Source organism: Jaculus jaculus, chromosome 4 (genome assembly GCF_020740685.1).
Source record: "Jaculus jaculus isolate mJacJac1 chromosome 4, mJacJac1.mat.Y.cur, whole genome shotgun sequence".
Taxonomy (NCBI): Eukaryota; Metazoa; Chordata; class Mammalia; order Rodentia; family Dipodidae; genus Jaculus; species Jaculus jaculus.
In genome coordinates, this window is record NC_059105.1 from 23,641,031 (window position 1) to 23,663,840 (window position 22,810).

Consider the following 22,810-nt stretch of genomic DNA (forward strand, 5'->3'; position numbering starts at 1 on the left):
CCTTCGTGACGTACTAGATGTGAACCATTGAAAGAGGCATTTGAAAATGGCCAGGTGGACATCCAGAAAAGCCACCAGCCTCCCAGGCGTGACACAGATCCTGCTCAGGGCCATCTCCACTGGAGGGCATGATCATGGCCCCACAAGAGACTCTGCTCTGTTGTTTGCAAGCCATCTCCAAGAGGGGCTGTGTCTCCTCCTGCCTCCCCACAGGATGGTCCAAGAAGGGTCTTTCCACCCTCTGCTGGTGGAGGGCAGCAGCAGAAGAGGCCTGGGCAGGACCATGTGATGACTCTCAATGTACCCAGTGGAGTCACCCTTGATCTTTGTGACAACAGGGGCGCCTCTGCCCCAGAAGCTTTGAGTCCTCGCATAGACTGGACTGGGCCTTTTAGAACTTCTTCCCAACCTGCCTGCAGGGCTCCCAGTGAAGGGAACAAAGAAATAGGAGGAAAGAAACTCCAGGTGATGCCATCATGGTGTGTCTCTCACCTGGGCTACTCTGCCCACCTCTGCTTTTTCCTGGATCCTTTCTGCAGGTGACATCTGTATTTGGGGAAAAACCCAGTGTCAGTCTTGGAGATGAACATAGCAACCTGTGGTCCAGGGTATCAGGTTTGTGGGGAGTCTTCCCTAGCTGCTCTAAAGGAACCCGTCCTGCTGGTGTAGCTGTCTGGGACAGGAGAGGAGCCGAGGGAGGGAGTGTGTCAGCCAGGGCTGATGGCACTCTGAAGAACAGTCTTCAGTGGAGGATCCAGCTCTAGGGCAGACAGAACTGAGGGTGGAGGCCTCTGCTTCTTGGCCAATCCCTGGTTCTGCATGACGAGAGATGGATCTACCCTTTCCACAGGGCATCCAAGCCCCAAGAATGCTCACCGAGCTGTCTCCTGCTCCTGTTCCCTTCCCCTCATGGCCAAGCAGGAACTGCTGTCCACCATTCATTCCAGATCCAGGCCTTCTGGGGCAGGAACTGAAGGGGTCATTTTCTGATTGGCTGTGTGCCAAGCCCTGACACAGTGGATACTATGATCCGAATGTTGATATCTCCCTAAAATTCCTGTTGGGACCTAGTGCCCATTGTAACGGTATGAAAGGGTGGAGCCCATGAGTGTTGATTAGTTCATGACAGTAAGCCCCCCATGAGTGGATGAATGCTATCCCAACACTGGCCTAGGAGACCTTATTGTACTGTCTGACAATCCATGATGAGTATATATGGAAGTTGTCAACCATGAGGAAGGGCCTTTACCAGACACAGAATTTTCTGGCACCTTGATCTCAGAACCCTTATCCTCTAGAACTAGGAGAAATAAATATATGTTGTTTTACAGCCGAAAGCATTTTGTTATAGCTGACTAAGATCAAGACAGCAGGTGTTAATATTTCCATTTAAAGGTGAGACCTCAGGGGACTGGGAAGTAACTTGGTGGCACAGCACTTGGCTGGCATGTACTGAGCTTTGGATGAAATTCCCCCGCACTGCAGAGTGGGAGGGAGGGATGCTAGAAGATTGCCAGTGAGTTCAGGATACAGCTCTCCTCTTTCTCTACCATCCTCCTTTTTTATCCTTCCACAGGTCCAGCTGCTTTGAAGTTCTGCCCAAACTTCACACCTCTGGTGACTGTCCTGGCTCAAGCATTGGCAGGCCCCCTGTCTAATTCAGGCAGAAGGCTAGCTCACAGCCTGGGTTGGACTTCCCTTCCCAAGCTTGGTGCAGTCTTCCGATCACCTCTAGGGTGCCAATGGGGCGCTCAGGGAGCTCAGCTTAGTTCATTACTTTCCTCAACAACTATATATTGAGAGCAGGGAATGTCAGACCCTTTCCCTGAACCTGAGAACGCCCAGTAAAGTGACAATCCCTGCTCTCTGAGGAGGGGCAGCAGGTGACGTTAATGCTAGGGCAGGGCAAGGCAGGTGTGCCTAGAACCGCAGGCCCCTTCACGTTGATCCCAAGGGCGGAAATCCAAGGAAGGTGCTGGGGCAGGGGCTGCCTGCCAATCTGTGTGCACAGGGTCTGACCCCAGCGCCCAGCTTCCGCCACCTAGGAAAGGGATTCTACTCTGCTTGGCCATGAGGACATCAACCTGAACCATATCCTGTAACCCCCTCCGTCGAAACTCTTTGGGGCCACTTGATCCCCTGAAAGTCTTTCCTGCAAAGGTCCCCTCTGAAATGTCCACCATCCCCCCATGACCAGAAGCCCCAAACAGCTCCCAAGGGTATATGCCTCTCACAGCTGACCGCTCTGGTCTCATGGTGTCCTCACACCCAGCTCCGTGGGTCCTTAGCTTTCTTGCGTCCTACCCCTTGGTGACCCTACCAATGTCCCCATGAAGGAGAGATGCTTCGTGGTCTCCGCCACGTCCTGTGCCTGTCCTCTTGCAGTGCAGCCCCCCACGGTGCCCGGCCTTGGCCCCTGGAATCCCCCCACACACACCGTCTCCCATTACGCAGACCCGGCCTCCCCTGTGTCCATCACCACCCCGCGCCCCCGCGGATCCCCGCGTCCCCGCGTCCGGGCCCCGCGCCCGCTGACGCCATGACGCCGCGGCGGAGGGAGGAGCGGAGTGGCCTGGCCGGGAGCGCGGCGCGCACCGACCGTCCCGTCCCGTGGCAGCTGCCTGCGCGCTACGCGGCCGATGGACATGGGCACGCAGGGATCGGGGCGCAAGCGGCTCCCCAACCGGGAGCGGCTGTCTGCGGAGGACGACGCGCTCAACCAGATCGCGCGCGAGGTGAGCGCGGCGCTGGCCGCCGGCGGGCCGCGGCAGCTGTCAGGGCCCCGGGGTCCCCGCCGTCCCCGCTCCTCCGGCGTCCCCGGCGGGCTGGCCGCGGCTCCCGCTCCGCCCTCCACCGCCCAGGCACTGGCGCTGGCCCTGCGCGCCCGCCACAGGCCGGGGGCGCCGCCGTCCGCGTCTCCAGCCCCTGGCCCTCGTGCCGCCGATCCGGTGGACAGAACCAGGATGCGGCCCGAGAGTCCAGGGAAGCCAGGCGGGCGGGTAGTGACCCTGCGCCCCGCAAGGATGTGCCACCCTAGGGGGAAAGTGGTTAGGCTGTGGATGGATGCTGCAGGCCGGTGATGGCCCCTGAGGCCACATGGCCCTGCTGAAATGGCCCCAGCCGGGTGGTGACCATTTATCACCAATTGTCACGCAAAGAGCAGCTTGGAGGTGCGCTTGGGAGACACTGTGAACCCGGTTTCTGGGCCAGGCTGAAAGCTGCCTGGGCACGCTTAGAGGTTTCGTCAAAGTTTCCTGGGCAGTTAGTTCATGACGACATGCTAACGAGCTTCACGAGTGGAAGTTGAGGGCACGTGGGTGTGTGTGCGTCTGTAGGAACACCCTGTGTTCTCTCACAGAGATGCAACCTTCAGGCTGAAACTGCAGACGTGACACGTGGAAAGAGAACAGACTGAGGGCGGCAGCTCTGGGGGAGGGGGCCGGCAGGGCGGACAAAGGGATCCATTTTTCTCTGCATTCCCTCCCGGCGCCCTTTGAGGCGAGTGTCCTGTGCATGTATGAACTGAAAAGGAAGTGAAGGCAGGTGCCTGGAGACTCCGCACCTCTCCTTCCACCCGATCCTACATGTCAGTGGGAAAACTTCCCTGGGAAGTGGCTCCGTCGGGCAGGTTGCATTGGGGTTAACCCCAGGACGACCGGGTCTTAGGTGTCTGTAGTTGTAGGGCCCTTGGCTTGGTTTTTGTGGATCTGTGGCAGTCTATCAGTATTTGTAAAATATTGAACAGTGAGTCAAGGAGTGTTTTTCTCTGTATGAGATTAGAGGGCTTGTCAGAAAAGCACTATTCACCTAGGGTACATACTCTCCGGTGAGGCCCTTCTCACCCGTGGCTGTGCTGTGTCTCCCCAGGATAAGTCTCCCTGCATCCACCTGGCACCCTTGGCCCCCACTCTGCACCTGGTGTGGTAGGCAGGATGCCTCACCGCTATTTATACACCTGTAGAAAGTACCACCTAGATGGGAAACGTCTTACTTTTATATCCCAGGTGCTCAACAGAGCCAGGGGTATGGTAGGTGGTGAACATTGTTGCATTAATAAAAGTTGCACATGGTCCGTGACCTCAATATTACCTACACCAGACCCATAACAGGAGGAAAAGATGATGACATCAAAATAAAAGAGAGAGACTGATTGAGAAGGGGAGGGGATATGATGGAGAGTGGAGATGCAAGGAGCAATGTGAGGGGATAGGAATTGCCATGGTTTATCGTCTATAATTATGGAAGTTGCCAATAAAAAAAAAATTTTAAGTAGTACATGGCACTTAAAGGACCTTTGGCTAAACACTGACATTTGCTGAATGTGGTGGCTTGACTAGGATTGCTCAGGAAAGAGTCTTTTACGCATACATGTGACTGTACAGTGAGCAAGTATTCCCTGGGAAGGCCAAAGAGCCCCACAAATCATGGGCCTTGGGTTGCCACGGGTGGTCACAGGACAAAGGAATGAGAAGAATGAGAGGCCCACATGTTGGCCTCTTATCGCTGGTTTTTATAAAAATAGACTGGAAGGAGCAGCAAAGGAGCAGTGGGCTGGCAGCCCTGAGGGCTCCCTCTCATCTGGGGAGCCGCAGTTGCCAGTTAGAAAGCCAGAGTTGGGAGTCACACCTGAGCTTCCACACAAGAAGAACCCAGGCCATTCTACGCCCTGTTTTCTCACCTCTGAGGAGCTTGTGGCTCTGAGGAGCAGGGGAAGGGTGATGCCGTATGCCAAGGCCCTCTGAAGTGGGCACAGTCCTGTGTCCCACGCGCCCAGTGAAAGCCAGCCACAGATGCAACCCTGACCAGGACTAAGCACACTCGCTGATAAGCTGCAGGGAGCAGATACAGCAGTGTTGGTTCCACTACAAATTAAATCCTTTCTCTCAATTGTAGTATTAAAATCAATATTCACGTGGTCAATACGAGTGAATTCTTGACAGTTCTGAGAACATTGACAAAATTGTCTGAAGTTCTTTCTTCACTCATTGGACCAACCGATCCAATGAGTGTCTTGGTTTCCAAACCCCTGCCCCCAGCAGACCAGGGAGCCAGGGAGAATCCTGACAGGATTCTGCATGTCAGGAGGTGGGTCAGAGATGGGAAGCAGAATCCTGGAGGCTGAGGCAGGAGAACCCAGAGGTGGACACTACCCTGGAATACATGCATAGTGAGAACTCGTCTCAAAACAAGCAGTAGTGAGTCCAGACGGTAGATGAAGTGTTCATAGAAGGCAGGGGTGATCTGACCAGAACAAGGCATGGATGAGACTGAAATCTGGGAATTAGAGATAACTGGTAGGATCAGAAGTGATTTCCTGGAGGAAGTAGAGGTTTGAGTTCTTAAAAGATGTCTGTACCAAACTTGTTTGGGTGCCAGGACAAATGCCCTGACCACCTAACCTAGACAGAGATGAATATTGCAAAGTGCCCAGGATGAAACAGAATTCCCTGCCTGCCTCCCCGTGGCCAGGGCGTCTGGTCCCCACTGCTGGATCCGGCGGGGTGGCTTCTCCCACCGGCTACTTGATTATATAGACGCTTTCTGGCCTCACAGGGACCCTCCCAGCAACCTCGCCGAGCCACGCGGTCTCTTCCACGTGGATCTCTCGCAAGAGCTAGAAGCAGCTCCCTGTGAAACCTCCATGGGTCTCCCAGGAACTGCTGCACCAAACTCTGACCAGAATGGGAATGCCAGCCCAGCCCCCTCCAGTCCCCATGGCAGGAGGAAGCAGATCTACCTATGCCCTGGAGCTAGAGAAGGCCTGCCTGCCTTGAATCTCTTGGGAACTGGGGTGGCCTTAGGAAAGTGCTAATAGGCAGGGGTTCCTATCCCGAGAACAAGAGGAGACTTCCAGACCAAGAACATTAGCAGGCCTGAATCACAGGCAGGGGACTCACTCCATGGGGTAAAGTAGGGGTTCAGCTCCTGGGGCTCCTCACTTCTCGGGGAAGGAGCAGAGCCTCTGCTGCTGTCTCCAGAGTCTTACCTTTGTACCTCTGAGGGTGCATCCAGACTCCAACCAGCAATCTTAGAGAAGACCCAGCTGTCATTTAAAATGCATGGGAAGGGCTAGGAATGTAGCTTAGTGGTAGAGTTATTTCTTAGCATGCATAAGACCCTGGGCTCACTCCCCAGCAATGCTTTCTTAAAAATGTTCCTTTAAGCTGGACATGATGGCACATATCTCTAATTCCAGCACTTGGTAGGTAGAGGCAGGAAGATCAGGAGTTCAAGGTCATCCAAGGCTAATCTGGGCTACTTTGAAAAACAATAAACGCTATGGGTACATCAGCCAGATTAGATCATCTCTTGTCCTCTTGGGGAGGTGGAATCCCAGCAAGATGCTGGGAAAGGGTCCTGTCAGCATTTGGAGAAGCTGAGCTGAGGGTGGCGGTGCTGTCTCACACTGGAGCAGAGGTGTTTCCAAAACACCTGCGAGGTAGTCCAAGTGTAAGTCTTCTCTCTACCCACATGGAACATTCTCTCCGTGACTTTTGAAGGTAACTTACATTCCCCTTCAATCCTATGCCACTGAATAGAATAATGTCCCTCTCCCTGTGCCTAAGATGCTCAGAGCGCCCTCTCCAGGGAGGAGTGCTTGGCTAGCCCTTCCCACTACCACCATAGGCTTCCTGAGATGACTTCCATCATGAACAGGTGGAGACATTGTCATCTGTGCCCTCAGACCCCTCTACACACTCCTCCTAGGGTGAAGCTATCCCCCTCTGAGCAGCGCCCTGGTCCATGACTGCTCCTGAAGCCTCTTGCTGAGGAGGCCCACTGTAGCTTCATCCTCTGGGCATGTGGTTCCCTGTGGGGGCATCAGCCCTCTTTGTGTACTGTCTACGCGATATGTGTGGTGTGTGTGTACACGTGTGCACATGTGCAGGTGGGGTGCACACCCCATGTACTCACATGCAGAGGCCACAGGAAGCTCCCAGGTGTCGTCCTCTGTCACCCTTCCACCTTATTTCTCTGAGACAGAGTCTCTTGCTGAACCTTGCACCTTCCATTTTTCAGCTAGACTGGCTGACCAGGAGCCCTAGCAATCTTCCTGTCTCCACCCACATCAGTGCTGGGGTTACAGGCATGCATGCCATACTCAGCACTTTTATTTTAGGGGGGAGGTTGAGATAGGGTCTCACTGTAGCCCAGGCTGACATGGAATTCACTGTGTAGTCTCAGGGTGGCCTCGAACTCATAGCGATCCTCCTACCTGAGCCTCCCGAGCACTTGGATTAAAGGCGTGCGCCTCCATGCCCTGCTTCATACTCAGCTTTTTGCGTGGGCACTGGGGTTCAAACTCAGGTCCTTACGCTTATGCAGCAAGTGCTCTTACTTGCTGAGCCATCCTCCTCTGATACCTGGGAGTGTTGGGTGTTTGGGAGGTACAGTGTCCCCTCACTAGAGCACTTGGCGTGTGGAAGGAGTCACCTCCCCTTCCTCAGCGCAGCCCCCAGAGCACCTGAGCCATTTGTCAGACCATTGGTTCCTACAGGTGAGGACGGAGAACGTCACCCCTGGGTCTGGCTTGGGGGCTTCTCTGCCCAGAATCTGGCTAAAGGCACGCACACCCGCACTGCCAACTCCCTGCTTTGACCTGTCACCTCCAGGTCTCCCACAGGAGACCGCTCCCAGTCCAATCCCTGCCTTGGGTTCTACTTCTGGCGAGCCTGCTTTGGGTCCCACACTTCAACTTTGAATGATCCCACAAGATAGTCCTATGTGTCCTTCCACTTTCTTCTTTCCTTCCTATTTTTCCCAAGAAGACCCCGGACATGACCCTGCGCAGCGCTGCGTAAAGCCTCTAGGACACTTGAGGCTGAGCGTGTGAGTCTGAGGATTTGGACTTTTCATCTCCCCAGCTTCCAATACCATGTGTCCTAGCTCCCATGAACCGAGGGGTCTAGGAAGAACTCAGTTGCCATGACACACTCCTGGCCTCTTTCTCAGTCCCCTGTTGCCACGCTCCTCCCGCAGTCCCCTGTGCAAGCACCCTGGGGCCAGCCACTGCCTGGGTGCGGTGGAGGAGTGATCCCTGTGCTACCCAGTCATTTCACTTGAGCTGTCACCTCTGTGCCTTTGTTTTCTAAGACTAGCCAGCTGCTAAAACCCACTGAACACTTGCTGGCTTGTGCCATCCAGGGTGGTGGGTCACAAGAGCAAGCGGCTCCTTCCACGAGTGGGGGAAATGAGTATGTTTTAAGTGTCCAATGTGAGGAGCTACCCCCTCCCCAATGTTAACATAGAGACCATGGATGGCCCTCTTAAGACAGACCTTGGGATCTTGGCAGATCATCTTGAAGCCCTGGGAATGGGACAAGGCAAGCTTTCCTGGCCTGTGACCTCCTTGTTCATATGATTTCTGTAAGATGCTTCCGGTGAGAGAGGAAGTCGGAACCCTCCTCTGTGGACATTCAGCTGTTCTCTGGTGGCCTATGAGTCCCACCCACAGCTATTTCTATCAGTCAGCTGTCTCCTATGTGCTCTGTGCTGAACCTCTGTTTCCCTGGCTCCATGCTCAGCCCTGGGATTTGCCTGAGGAAGGCTGATGAGGCTGGCAGGAACCAGAGGACCTAGATTCAGGCTGAGCCTGTGAGCCTCATGAGGCTGTGGTGTAGAACAGGACCGCAGTAGGACCACAGTTGCTTCTGAGGCCCATGGCGTACAACTATTAGAAGCTTCCCTCCTGTGAGTCCTGTCAGAAGAGCCGAGAGTCTCTGATACTCCATCTGAGAGCCACTGCAGATGACATGATTTAGGCAAGCCGCTTCTTCCCCAGACTGCTCTCCCTGGCCGACCTGTGAGACATGGGCTAATGCTTCATGAGGAAGATGCTCATGTTCTCTGACTTCCTACACCTTTTAGTCACCATCCATCTGTAAAAAAAAAAAATATTTCACCTAATTTTACCTTTGCCTTCATTTTCAGGCTGTTCTCCATATAGCTGGGTGGAACTTTGTTTAATTTATTTATTCACTTATTTTTCTGAGAGAGACAGAGAAGAAAGTGAGTATGGGTGAGCCAGGGCCTCCTGACATTGCAAACACACTCCAGATGCATGCACCGCTTTCTGGATCTGGCTTCACGTGAGTGCTGTGGGCTCAAACCCAAGCCATTGAGGGCCTTGCAAGCCAGCACCTTTAACCAATTAGGCATCTTTCTACCCCCAGGTGGGACTTTTAAAATGTGTCAGATTGTGTCAGATAATGATACTTCTCTGAGGAAAATGTCACGGCTTCTTATATCACCCTTTAAAAACCCAAACCTTAAGGTCCCACAGACCCTAAAGAACCTGCTAATAGCCTCCGTGTTCATAAATATTATGCATACAAGTAGATATGCTATTCGCTATTAAATACTACCTATAAAAGTACTGTTTGTGGATTTATTTTCAATGCTATCAGTTGGCTTCTTGGGTTGAAGGATGAGAATTGGTATTCATGGACTCAAGTCAAGTCCTCAGCCAACTTCTCTTCCCTCAGCCTCACACTGCACACGCTGTCATTTGGGGGTAGGCAATACCCCCACCGACAGAATGACAGGTGGTTCAGAGCACAGGAGCAAGAGTCAGGTTTCCTCTGTTGGTGTCCCAGATCTGCCTTCATCTCGTGACCAAGGACAGGTTACCAAACCACTGTGTTTTCCTGTGACGACTAGGGTAGAAAATGTTAAGTCTTCTTGCCATGAGGTGGCTGTGAAGCCAGTGAGGTACTCGGGATACAACCTCAGAACAGTGACTGCAGCGCATGGCTGGCACTTCCGACATGCCAGTGGGGTGATGAGCAGACTGCGCAAATCACGTGACCACAGAGCCAGTTTACACAACTTTCTGTCCTCCTGATAATTGTTCCTTTTACTTCATTCGTTATGTATCTGTCTTCATGCCTGTGAGCTATAACTCTTCACAGACTCTTCAGCAGAAGTGATAATCTCCCAATTCCATCTATTCTCTCCCCCAACCACCTACATCCAGTCTGATCTAGATCTCTGAGATCCCTTTTGTTCCCCCTCGCGTTTTATTTTGATTGAATTCCTAGAGTGTATGTGATCTTCTTTCTTGCATTGCTACTCATGTTGCCTGAACATGCCCTTTAGTAGCTTTCTGAATAAGAATGCCTCTTCCAAATATTTGCATGACTGAAAATGTCTTTATTTTACCCTCAGGATTGATGGCTTGGCTGTGGAAAGAGGTCTAGGTCAAAAAGAATTTTCCAAGGACTGACAAGGATTTCTCTGTGTTCTTTGAGATGGTTTCTAACTTGTATTGTTAATTGAGAAGAGCTATGAGCCAAAGGTGAAAATAGCACTGTCTTTTGGGAAGAAAGGCTGCAATTTCCTGCCAGTTACTTAAAGGAACTCTTGAGCCTCCCATTAAAGCAGCATGGAAAGTACGTGCACGCATGGTCTCCAACTTGATAATTGAACATGACCATCACCTATCCATAAATAAGCCAGTGAATATGGAAAAAGTAAGGTTAAAAGAAGGTTAAAAGTTAAAAAGCGGGCTGGAGAGATGGCGTAGCGGTTAAGTGCTTGCCTGTGAAGCCTAAGGACCCCGGTTCGAGGCTCGGTTCCCCAGGTCCCACGTTAGCCAGATGCACAAGGGGGCGCACACGTCTGGAGTTCGTTTGCAGAGGCTGGAAGCCCTGGCGGGCCCATTCTCTCTCTCTCCCTCTACCTGTCTTTCTCTCTGTGTCTGTCGCTCTCAAATAAATAAATAAATAAAAATTTTTTTAAAAAAAAGTTAAAAAGCTAATTTCTGCCCATTTACGGCATTTTTCTATTTGTTCTGGGGTTCTGTGCATGGTCTCAGGATCCTGTACAGCGTCAGTGGGCACTCTCTGGAAGCCATCAGGATTCCCTTGTCCTTGGGGTTCTGGATGTTTCCCATTTACTCAGCATTACTGGGTTCATGTAGTCTGGAGATGACTATCCTCAAACTCTGGGAGATGTTTGTGAGCTCTCCTCTGCCCCTACCTCTCTCTGTCCTCTCTTCTAGGCTCGCCTGTTGTTTGCATAGACTTACTTTTCATTCTCATTTTCTAATTTGTGTGTGTGTGTTTTGGTTAAATTTTATGGGAAATTTCTCAACTTAATCTCCCCCCTGCTGAGTAAATGATCCATATTTAAATTTAATTTCTCAGGTTTTCTTTCTTTCTCTTCTTTTAAAAATATTTGTATTTATTTATTAATTCAAGAGCGTGAGAGAGACGACAGAAAGAGACTCTGTTGGCACGCCAGAGCTTCTTGCTGCTGCAAATGAACTCTAGACACATGCGCAAGTTGTGCATTTGCCTTTATGTGGGTATTGAGGACGTGGACCCGGGACAGCAGGCTTTGCAAGCAACAGCCTTTAAGTGCTAAACCATCTCCCCAGCCCTCTTTCTCTTCTTTTCAGTACTTTTTCTAAGCCAGTGCCTTCAACCCCCATCAGTGCCAAGGGAAGCATTGCTTGGTGCTGCTAATGCAATTATACCAGGCTTCTCTGACTTATGTCCTTAGACAGAGTCTTGCTCAAGAGGATGGGAGGGATTGATAAGAAAGTTGGAAATTAGCCCAAGATAACACCAGGGAAGAGCAGCTAGTGTCTGTTCAGCTCAAAGCAAGGACCCACCTTAGGGTCCCTAGGACCTGCTTTGGATTGCCTCTGGTATGTGTGCACCTCAGTTTCCCAGGGCAGTGTGGCCTGTGGCTCTTCCTGCCGTGGTGCCAATGCTCTGAATCTCCAGAGGGTTGATGGGAGCCACCAGCCCTGTGTCACTATTGAGCGTTGGTAATGTGGCCAGTGCACCTAGGGAACGGTGTTTTAGTTGCATTAAAACTGATTGCAGTAGCTGCATGTTACCACATATGGCATAACAGTGGCTCTGGGGTGATGATTCTTTCTTTCTGGAAATATATTATAATTTGTGTGTTCCATTAACTTGGAATATCATTTGAGTCTATTGGAACCACATGTCACTCATGATCCACCATGAATGACACATGTGGACAGAGTTGACTGCTGCAAGCTGGACCCATGGTGGGCTGTGACCTGAGGGGTGACTGTTGTAGGACCCATGGTGGGCTATGGCCAGAAGCTGTCCAGTGTAGAGTATGATCAGCCCTTTTTTCTTTCTAAGTTGTGGGGCCACAGGCAGGTTATCCCCCAGGAGTTCACACCTCAGTCTGTAAAAGATGAATAATGGACACAACGGAGCAGTAGGACATGCCATGTGGCAGTGTGGCACTCATCAGGAGCTACTGAATCGGTAGTGGGCATTTTCCACATGCAGGTGGCGTAGGGGTTCATCTCCAGCTTTCTGCCCATTTTGATGTGGTTTAGGACCCAAGGCCAGGGATGAAATTCTTCCCCTTACTGACAGGCAAGGATGCAGTAAAGTGACAGACTAGACAGAGGAGCAGTGAAAGCAGTTAAGGGTGGGTGACACACAGGGAAAAGAAGATGGATGCAGGTCGTAATGGGACTGGCTAAATAAACTCAGAATAAAAATGCTGACAAAGGGCTGGAGAGATGGCTTAGCGCTTAAGCGTTTGCCTGTGAAGCCTAAGGACCCCGGTTCAAGGCTCCATTCCCCGTGTTAGCCAGATGCACAAGGGGGCACATACATCTGGAGTTCATTTGCAGTGGCTGGAAGCCCTGGTGTACCCATTCTCTCTCTCTCTCTACCTGCCTATGTCTCTGTCTGTCACCTTCAAATAAGTAAATAAAAATAAACAAAAAAAAATTTTTTAATGCTGACAATGGTAATTTTGTTTGTTTCAGGGTCTCACTCTGCAGCCCAGGCTGGTCTTAAACTCGAAATCCTCCTGCCTCAGCCTCAGTGCAGGATTACACACCTGCAGAATTGTCTTTGGCTCCTTGGCTGCAGCCTTGCATGGTATTTTAACGCCCTTCTGAAGACTTCCCTGGCTTAGAGCACATGGAGTGGCATGGACATGGAATGTCCCCAGAGACTCTCACGTTGAAGGGTTGGCCCTTAGCCAGTGGTGCTGTTTTGGGTGATTCTGGAAACACTAGGGGGCAGACCACAGCTGAAGGGTTCCGGTCTCTGGAGTAGGTCTTGCAGGACTTTGTCTTGTCCTGGGTCTCCTTCTTCCGCCTCTGTCTCTCATGTTCTCACTCTCTCTTCTTGTCCATCATGTGAGAAGCTTTGCTACCACAAACTCCCACCACAGACTCAGAATCCACAGAGCCGAGGGCCATCGACTGACACCTCGGCAACAGTGAGCCAACATAAATCCTCCTTCCTCAGGTTGGCTCTGCCAGGCATGTTTGTCACAGCGACAGAGAGTCTGACTGAGAAGTTGGGGAGCTGGCTCAGCGGCCAGGAGCACTTGCTATGCAAGCGCGAGGACCTGAGTTCAATCCCAGCACCCATGCAGAAGTCCTCCTTGGGTGTGTGCGTGAGGCATGTGCACACTCACGTTATCACCTCACTTGTGCCTCCACCAATGAGCACACACACGTGCTAATTGACTAATTCATTTTTTTTTACAAGAAATCTCTGTGTCCAGTATCATTTTTGTTTCTTCATCCTGAATTTAAGAGTTTGGGGAAAGATGTTATTAAGTTCCTAGACACTCCATTCTCAGCCTAGATTGGTGCCTGCCTTGGTGGCTTCCTAGAAAGAATGGCCCTGTAATCCCGGCTTGTTCCACCCTGTTTATCTTTGGGCTGATCTGACCTCTTAGGATCTACAAAATGACCTCCCCATGTTTAACCCGTGCCCACAGCCAGCCAGCAAAACTGCCACATGGGTCCAGATGAGGTAACCGTCTTCCAGCTCTTCCTGTTAGCCTGGAGTTTAAATTAATTGAAATTTTGGTTTTAAGTTAAGGTTTCTCAGCCTGGACACTGTTCCCTTGGGAGGGCAGATAATGCCATGTTGGCTGATGGGGTGGGGGACTTTCTGTACACTGGAATACCCAACAGTGTCTGACTTCTGCCTAGCAAATGCCAGCAGCTCCCCAACCCCCTACTGGTGACAACAGAACGTGTTCCCAGACATTGTCAAATAGCCCCTGGGGGACAGAACACTGTTGGAGGTTTTGTGTCTTCCACAGCCAGGTCTGTGTGCTAAGCTTGGAGCTGCTGGCCTCGCCATGGAAGCCCAGATGCTCTGTCCTGGTGTGGTCAGGGCAGTGGCTATTCTTGGGGGCAAGTAGAAAACACTGGCCCAGAAAACCATGTTCTTGCTATTTCCCCCACTAGACCACCCAGAAAGCCATGGAGGTGGAGACAAAGTGGTTCTAGAAGTCAGATGCAGACTTGGGAAACTGAGGCCTCAGGTGCAAATTTGCTGATACCTAGCTGTGTTCCAGAAATGTGCTAGAGTTGGCAGAGGAGGAGTGGCTATAAACAAATACTACCCACAAATAGCTGTCACATAGACCTTGATTGCTGCTTACAGTTCTAGAGGCTGCAAGTCCAAAGTCAGGCCAGAGTCTGTGCACCTTTGTCTGTCCCATCACTTGCCCACTTAAAATCTAGGCAACTTGCCTGTGAAGCCTAAGGACCCAGGTTCGACTCTCCAGATCCCACGTTAGCCAGATGCTCAAAGGTGAGGCAAGCACAAGGTCACACATACTCACTAGGTGGTGCAAGCATCTGGTGTTCAATTGTAGTGGCTAAGGCCTTGGCCCTGCAAATTCCCCCCCCCCTCTCTCTCTCTCTCTTTCTAAAATTAAATAATTTTTTAAAATGCAGGAATGGGGTTGGAGAGTGGCTTAGCAGTTAAGTGCTTGCATGTGGGGCCTAAGGACCACAGTTCAAGGCTCAATTCCCCAGCACCCCATGTAAGCCAGATGCACAAGGAGGAGCATGCATTTGGAGTTCTTTTGCAGAGGCTGGAGACCCTAATGCGCCCATTCTCTCTCTCTCCCTCCCTCCCTCCCTCCCTCTCTCTCTCTCAAATAAAAAAAATCCAGGTATGGCTACAAGGGGAGGACAGGACACACCCCCCACTTCAGCATCACCTGGGAGGATGACATCAATACTCCACCCCAGGTCCCCCACACGAGAAGGGCGTAGATACTGGACAACAAAAGACGAATGACTGCCACCTTTCCATGGGATTAAAGTTGTCCCCATATCTACTACAAAAGCACATAGCTGAGCTTAAAATAGATGCCAGGTCACTGCCATGTCTGGATCCCCTCCTGTCAACCTTGAGTCCTTACAACTCCCAGCTTCCTCAGACCTCCCTTTTCCCTTAAAATACGCAGTGCAGCTTCCACCCCCCCCCCTTCCTCCTGCTGTCCATGACTGGACTGTGTACACACTCTCCCTCCTCTGCCCCAGAACTCTGATCCCCTTGTCCAGTGGCACATAATCACACCCCTCCCCAGGCTGCTGGGTGGGAAAGGAAGCGATGTTGGCCTGGCTAATGGTTTAGTGCAGTTACCTCCATGGCTTGTACTTCTTGCTTTTGTTTGAATGTTCATTGTGAGAAATAAACACACCCATATGCTAACCCTCTCATTAATGGGACACCCAGGGTTTAGGGTTTTTTTTTTCTTTCCCTTCCTCCTTCCTTACCTCCCTCCCTCCTTTATTTCTTTCTTCCTTCCTTTCTTTTTCTTTCTTTCTTTCTTTTTTTTTTCTTTAAGCTGACCTGGAACTCATTTTGTAGTCTAACGCGGGTCTTGAACTTGAACTCACTGGGGTAGTTAAAATTGATGCCTCCGACCTCAGCTGGGACTAAAGGTGGGCGTAACCACACACAACTTGAACATACAGTCCTTTTTTTTTTTTTAAATTTTTATTATTTATTTATTTATTTGAGAGCAACAGAGAGATAAAGAGGCAGAGAGAGAGAGAGAGAGAGAGAGCAGAGTGGGCACGCCAGGGCCTCCAGCCACTGCAAACGAACTCCAGACGTGTGCACCCCCTTGTGTGTCTGGCTAACATGTGTCCTGGGGAATTGAGCCTTGAACCAGGGTCCTTAGGCTTCACAGGCAAGTGCTTAACCACTAAACCATATCTCCAGCCTGTACATCCAGTCTTAATAGTCTTTTAGGTGTAAGGCTTGCTCAATCTTTTTTATGTGATTCTTTATCTTTATGGACAGTGCCAGCATGTAGCAGACAGCTTCAGGTTCACTGAGATGAACTTTCAGACCAGACACAGTTATGGAGGAAGGGATATTTATTGAAGCTTACAGATCCAGGGGAAGTTCCATAAATGGCAGAAGAAGCTGGCCTGCCTTCACAGGTCCAAGCAGAGAGAGAGAGAAGCACAAGCCCAAAAGCCAAAAGCCACCCAGCACAGCACACTTCAAGAACTCCAACTAGGCACACTTTGCATATCTTTAGATTGAAATCTGAAGCCCACCACCACACCTTAAGATCTACCTAGTGACATTGCCTCCAGCCAGATGGCTGCAAATGCAAACTACAAACAAAAAAACTGAATACATTGGGGGCCATCTATTCTATTCAAACCACCACACAGCGCTGTCAGACACTCCTGTGCTGCCTATCACTGACTTCTGTAGAACGCCAGAGCTAATCCCACACTGAGTGCCACGTGCAGAGGTGGGCAGCTCACCGCCTTCTGTGCTGGCCGACAGCGGCTCCGGAGAGCAGAGTAGGATCATCTAAAACCATAACCTGTGGTTACTCTGATGCCGTACACTCTCATCCTGCCTGTAAAGTTGTGAGTTATTTCAGATGAGGCCTGCCCCCTGGGAGGACTTTGCACGCATCCTCTCCAACAGCTGATGCTTCCTCGAGCCCTTGGTGACGGCTCTTTCCTCAGCATGTTGGTGGAGCGCAGCGCTGCTGCCTCCTGTATCTGGCATGTGAACCTTGACCGCTTGGACCTCAGGATCCTCATCTACAGGTAGAAGGCAGGAGCCATCAGGAGGGTTTTCGTTCACTCAGCAAGTGGCCTGTCCCCCCGCTTCATCACCTGATGGCTCTCTCTCCCTGAGATCTCCTGTCCTTGGTACTCCTTTCTTCACTACCCTTGACCACCCCTCAAGCCTGAGATTTGCTTCCTTCCCAGGTGCCTCCTCCTCCTCATCACACTGACCAGTGGGCTGCTGTCTCCTCTCTTCTCTCCCTCACCACCACCACAAGCCATGTGTCCCCAGGCTGCTCAGCTCTGTCACTAGCAGACCCTGTCCCAGCGCCTGCCACCAGTTGTCGCCCAAGAGGCGCCATGGAAGAAAGACTGTCAGAGTGTAGTGGAGTTCCAACCTGGTGTGTGGACGTGAATATCTTCCTATTACTGGGAAACCTTTGAATGTGCTGTTTCCTTCCAGACAGGTTACACTGCCTGTGTCAAAGCACATGTGTGGGCTAGGAGAGTGGCTTTCATGGACAACCCATTCTAAATGCTGACAGCTCATCCGTTCTCAGCCCACTCAGAAGAGGGGACTGCTCTGTCCTCATGCTCATAGTCTCCCCAGAGTTCACCAGCAGGAAGCCAACAGCTCTGGAGGCCGCATCTGCCCCGATGGCCAAGGTCTGTTGTGTTTGGGGCTCCTCTTGCTGCGAAAGTGTTTCCTCCTCACTCCCAAGAGCAGAAGCGTCCCACATGCCTATAGGAGGGGTTTTTGGAGCATCTGCCCCGGGGCTCTGCAGCCAAGTCCCGTGCACTGGCTTTGCCACTGCAGACGGGCCAGGGCCCCAAGCCTTAGCGTTCCCACCTATGGGATGGAGGTCAGAGAGGGCTCAGGAGCTGTGTGGGAGACAATGTGCTCAGCGTGGGCCGCCCTCAGGCACATAAGCTCAGCAGGCAGTGCATCTCACACCCTTGGAATGGCACTGGGCATTTTGCTGGCCTCAGGCCATAGGTATGTTAGCGGTTGTCCTGCCTGCCACCCGTAGTAGTCCTGGACTGGGACTTAGAGAGCTGGCTCCCAGCTCCTGCCCCAGGCTGCCTGACTCTGGAGGAGAGGGAGGTGGGGAGGGCCTCTCAGAGCCCGCGTGGGATCCAAATGGAATACATCTGACACAACACACAGCAACCCTACAGGGCTTTGTCAAGGTGAGGTGGCAGTGGTAGTACTGTTTCCTGAAAAGTCTAAATTGCAGTCCCGAGCGCCTAGATGTGTCAGACCTGTGGGCCGAGCAGAGCAGTGTGCTCATTGGCTCTGGGGCTTTGTGGCTCTTTACAAAGCCCACTCTTTAGGCCTCCTGGGCAGTGCTGCTGCTCTCGCTACTGTTGGGGGCGGAGCCACTGCAGGCCTGGCTTCCCTCTGGAAATGGGGCGCCGCAGGTCTGACAGGAAGGACAGGAGCTATGCCCACAGATTTGCCTATGCAGAGCCTTCTCCGGTCTTGGAGACCTGCTCCTTTCAGGCACGTGCAGCAGAGGGGGAGAAATGCATTGGAGTCATTACCAACATGAAGACCACAGATGCCCAGAGCATCAGTTATATAGGTTGTCAGGGAGGGGCCTCAGATGTGCAGGCTGGGGCACCCCCAGCCCCCTCAGGCCACATGGACTGAACCCTCGGCATCACCCATTGCAACCCTGTGTGCATCACGTGGGAGGGAAGGGCAGGCTTGAGCCTCACATTGTCAGACAGCAGCGGGGTCCTGCCACACACCAAGTTGCTACCGCACTAAGTTCTTCCCCAAGAGCAGAGGCAGGGCCTGGGCCTGTGGTCCTCCCTCTCTCTCTCCCCCCTTTCTCTCCACTCTCTTGAATCTTGCAGGTGTTAACTGAACAGCAAAACTACATGTTGCACAAGCCTGTCAGCTAGATGGTTCTGCCAGCCCAGATATGGATGTCATAGTTGTGTCTGAAATAGTAGCTGGAAGTCGAGAAAGCAGAGCTCAATGGATTCAAACAGAGGAGCTTTACTTCCTCAGATCAGTGGTTCTCCGTGGCGTGTAACCTCCAAGCACAGAGTCACCATCATCTGGAACCTTCTAGAAATGCTGCTCCCAGAGCCCCACCCCTGCTGTCAATCAAACCCCCTGGCTGGGGAGGTGTCTGTCCTAGCATGCCTGCCAGGAGTGGGGTTTAGGAAGCCCTAACGATCTGTTTGTGAAGTGGAGAAACTGTGTCCCCCTGACGCGCCCCACTGAGTAGTGCAGCTTCACTCTACTCAGCAACACGTTTCAGTCGTGATTATTGCTGTGGCTGTGCCCTGAGACTGGCAAAGTGACCTGAGGAGCTGCCACAGCCCCGTCCTGGGGTAGAAGCTGGCCCAGCACCCCCATGTGGCTCTTGGTTCACAGGGTCACTGAGTTCCTGTGTGAATGGTGAACGGGTGAGCAAGTGAGCGAGCTAGTGGACTGAGTCCCACTTCACAGTGGCATGTAAGGCTCCGATTCTTTAGAACCAGCTGGTGAAGGCTGTCCCTGTCACTCATGTGGAGCTGAAGGCTCACTGGAAGCTTGGGGCTGGTGGCAGTCAAGCTGGGCAGGCGAGGTCTGTGGGGCATGCACTTGAATTCCACTGCACTTTGGCCAGTGATTCATGACTTTACTCCCACTCTGTGTGGTCACAGAGGAGACAGTTACAGCAACATACTAAACCCTTTCCCTGCCGGGTCTTAGAATTGCTCCCCCTTTCCAACACCTCCCTTTTTGTGATTTCCTCCCACGCATTTCTCCACTTGCTTTCTTGTTGCACTTGAAAATACAATCTTTCCAACAATCCCAGGGATGGGCCTGTGACCTCACTGGGAGCCGCGTGGGCGATCAGGTTGCCTTCACGTTGCCAGTGTGGTAAGATCGCACACCCTAAAAAGGCATTTGCTGTGTCCAGGAAAGCTCAGCTGTGGTTGGTGGCACTCACCCAGGGGCTGAAGTCACTTGGACTGTTTGTAGAACATTTTCCTGTGTGGCTGCCCTGCTGGGGCAAAGCATTTGAATTACAGGAATTTGGGTGTATTAATAGGTCCTGCCAGGTGCAATAAATAGCTGCCTTTGCCTGACCTTAGCCTCGCATAGCTCGGTGCTTCTGAGAGCCCTGAGCACCCCCAGAGTGATGGAACCCATGTGGGGGAAGATGCTCCGCAGCTGGTGGCCAGTGGTGGGATGGGGCCCCACGTGGAAATAACAATGAGTGCAACGTTGGAGAGTGTCTCCATTAAGCAGAAAGCTCAGCAAGGCTGATCTCTTCCTCCCCCCACCTCCCGTGGTGGGGTGGAACCCAGGAGCACATGCAGACTTGGCATCAGCAAGTGCTCGGCCACCAAGCCCAGCCTCAGTGCCAGGCTGATCTTTAAGATAACACATAACCTGTTCTTTTCTTAGCTCCAAACTCGCTAGTTAGCTTTTTATCTTTGACAAAATACCCGAGGTAATGAAAAAAGGAAAGATTTCTTCTGGCTCACAGTTTCAAAGGTTTCAGTCCATGATCAGCTGGCTTTGTTCCTTTCAGACCTGTGGCAAAGTAGAGGCATCACAAAAGAGAGGCTGGCAGCCAGAAAAGAGTCAGAAGAAGGGGCCAGGGGACAAGATGGATCCTTTCAGGGCACACCTCCCCCCAGCGACCTATTTCCTCCAAGTGGGCCCCACCCTGTAATGTCCATTGCTTCCTAATAATGTCATCAGATTATGACTGCATCATGACGTTAATTTGCAGATGAGGTCTCGACAGCGCCACCATCTGGGACAAGCCTTCAACATGTGGGCCTTTGGAGACTGTTCATATCCAAAGTGTAACACAGACTTTATACAGACTCCCAGTTTTGCACTGATGTCTCATTTCTGTCCCAGAATCTCACATTGTGTTTCTGTCACCAGGCTTCTCCACTGTTTAGTTTCCCTCTCCTGACCGTGTTCTGGAAGCAGAATTGAGGGAAGGGACTTGGCCTCTGCACCCTGGTGTGGTACATTGCAAATCTGAGAAGAGGTCGTGGAGGGTGTGCCAGCACCCTGTGCCACCCTACAGTATTTGCCAGTAAATATGTAAACGTTTTTGAGATGAGGAACTTCTGTGTAACTCAAGCTGGCCTTCACGTTACAGTAGTCCTTCTGCCTCTGCCTCCTGAGAGCTGAGAGCTATAGACACGTCCCGCTGAAATGGAATTCTTTTCTTTTTTTAATTTAGTGTCAGTGTCAAAAGGGAATTATTTGATGTCACTATTGTGCCTGAAAACAAAGTATGGGATGTTTTGAAGGATCATCTCTGGGCCATTTTCCTCGGTTCTCTTTGTGGGGCTGCCTCTAGACCTTTGGGTCTCACTAACTCTTCTGAGGGCTGGACTGTGGACATGGCCACCCAAGTCCTTCTGCCCCTCACTGTTCACCTCCCCCACGCCCCACCAGAGCACACAGCAAGGGGAATGCCCGGCAGCTCTGTGCTCTGGCTTCCTGCTTCCTGCAGCCACCCCAGGCAGCACTGGGCCTTCTGTGTCCCTGAGAGATCATTCTGTGATGCATCTTCCTTTGAGGGCTTGAAGTGGTGGTAGACAAGGGATCATTATTTGAAGTGAGGTCTTACAGGATGAGCAGAGTAAACAATGATGATCTTGACCTCCATTTGCCATCACTTTGCATAACCTACTCATTCAACCCTCAATCTGAGATGAAGCTTCAGTTTTTAATTTATTTACTTATTTTAAGAGAGAGGGGACATATAGAGAATGGGTATGCCAGGACCTCTAGCCACTGCAAACAAATCTCAGATGCATGGGCCACCTTGCACATATAAGCCAGATGTTCCGACCCCCCTCTCCACCCCCAGGGGCCAACATGGCTCTGGCCTCAGCAGACCTCCACTGTGAGCAGTTGTTTTGTTTATTTATGTATGCTCACTTATTCATTCCTTTCTGATTTATCAGAGATCTATGGCTGGCCTCTCATAGCAACATAATGTGGCCATGGAAAGTTAAGATGGGTCCTAGCCAGTCACGGAGGCAGTGGTGGTATCAACCAGGTGTCCTCCATAAACACGTGTTCTGAATGCTTGGTCCACAGCTGATGGTAATTTGGGAGGTGGAGCCTTGCTGGAGGTGTTGGGAATGGGCTTTGGGGTGTTATAGCCAGTCCCCCTTTGCCAGAGCTCCTCTCTCTCTCTCTCTCTCTCTCGCTCACTTGCTCGCTCGCTGCTGTTTTCCACCTGCTGTGGCAGAGGTGACGCCCAGCCTCTGCTCATGCCATGCTTTCCCCTGCCATCATGAAGCTTCCCTCGAGACCGTAAGCCAAAATAAAAAACTTTTCTCCCATCAGCTGCTTTGGTTGGGTGCTTTATTCTAGCAATGAGAAGGTAACTATAACAGAGACACATGCATATGATCTCAGCTCTTGAGAGGCTAAAGCCAGAGGATCACAAGTTCAAAGCCAGCCAGGGTTAGATAGCAAGTTCAATTCTATCTAAAGAACAAGAAAAGACAAGAAGAGGGAGGGACATCATCCCAGGTGCCTTACTTTCCAAACCAATACCTGTCCACCACCGCGCAGGTTCTCCTGCGTGTGATCTGTGCTTTGGGGATTCCTAGGGCACAGGGAGCACTGCGCTGTAGAAAACAGACTGCCTTCTCCCGCCTTCTGTCCCCCACGTCAAACCACAGACACACAGCTCTGTGACTTGTCATGTCAGGCGGTGAAAAGCCCTCTGAAGGAATGCGAGGGAGAGGGATCTGGAGGGGAAGCTGCTACCATATATGGGGTGCTGAGGGCTCCCAGACAAGGGTGGACTCTGGACAGAGGGAAAAGCACAGGCCCCACAGAAAAACTTGGGGCTGAGGGAGTTACTTAGGTAGGAAGTGGGGAGCAATGAGGGTGATAGCTGGAGCCACAACCTGGAGCCACCCAGGTGGCTTTGAGACTTCAGCTTTTCCTCCTAGTGACATGGTCAGCCATTGGACAGCTATTGGCCTGGCCCACTGGGTCTG

The 22,810-nt window shown here is 51.6% G+C and overlaps 1 protein-coding gene across 10 annotated transcripts in view; it reads left to right on the plus strand.

Moving 5' to 3' along the window:
- Positions 1–2,620: 2,620 nt before the first annotated feature.
- The window catches only part of Lrrfip1 (LRR binding FLII interacting protein 1), a 137,353-nt gene continuing 117,163 nt past the window's right edge, over positions 2,621–22,810 (plus strand). For all 10 annotated transcript variants that reach the window (XM_045146935.1, XM_045146937.1, XM_045146938.1 and 7 more), the window contains exon 1: positions 2,621–2,735. In XM_045146935.1, the coding sequence (XP_045002870.1) occupies positions 2,640–2,735 (96 nt within the window). In that variant the 5' untranslated portion in view covers positions 2,621–2,639. The remainder of the gene's footprint in view (positions 2,736–22,810) is intronic.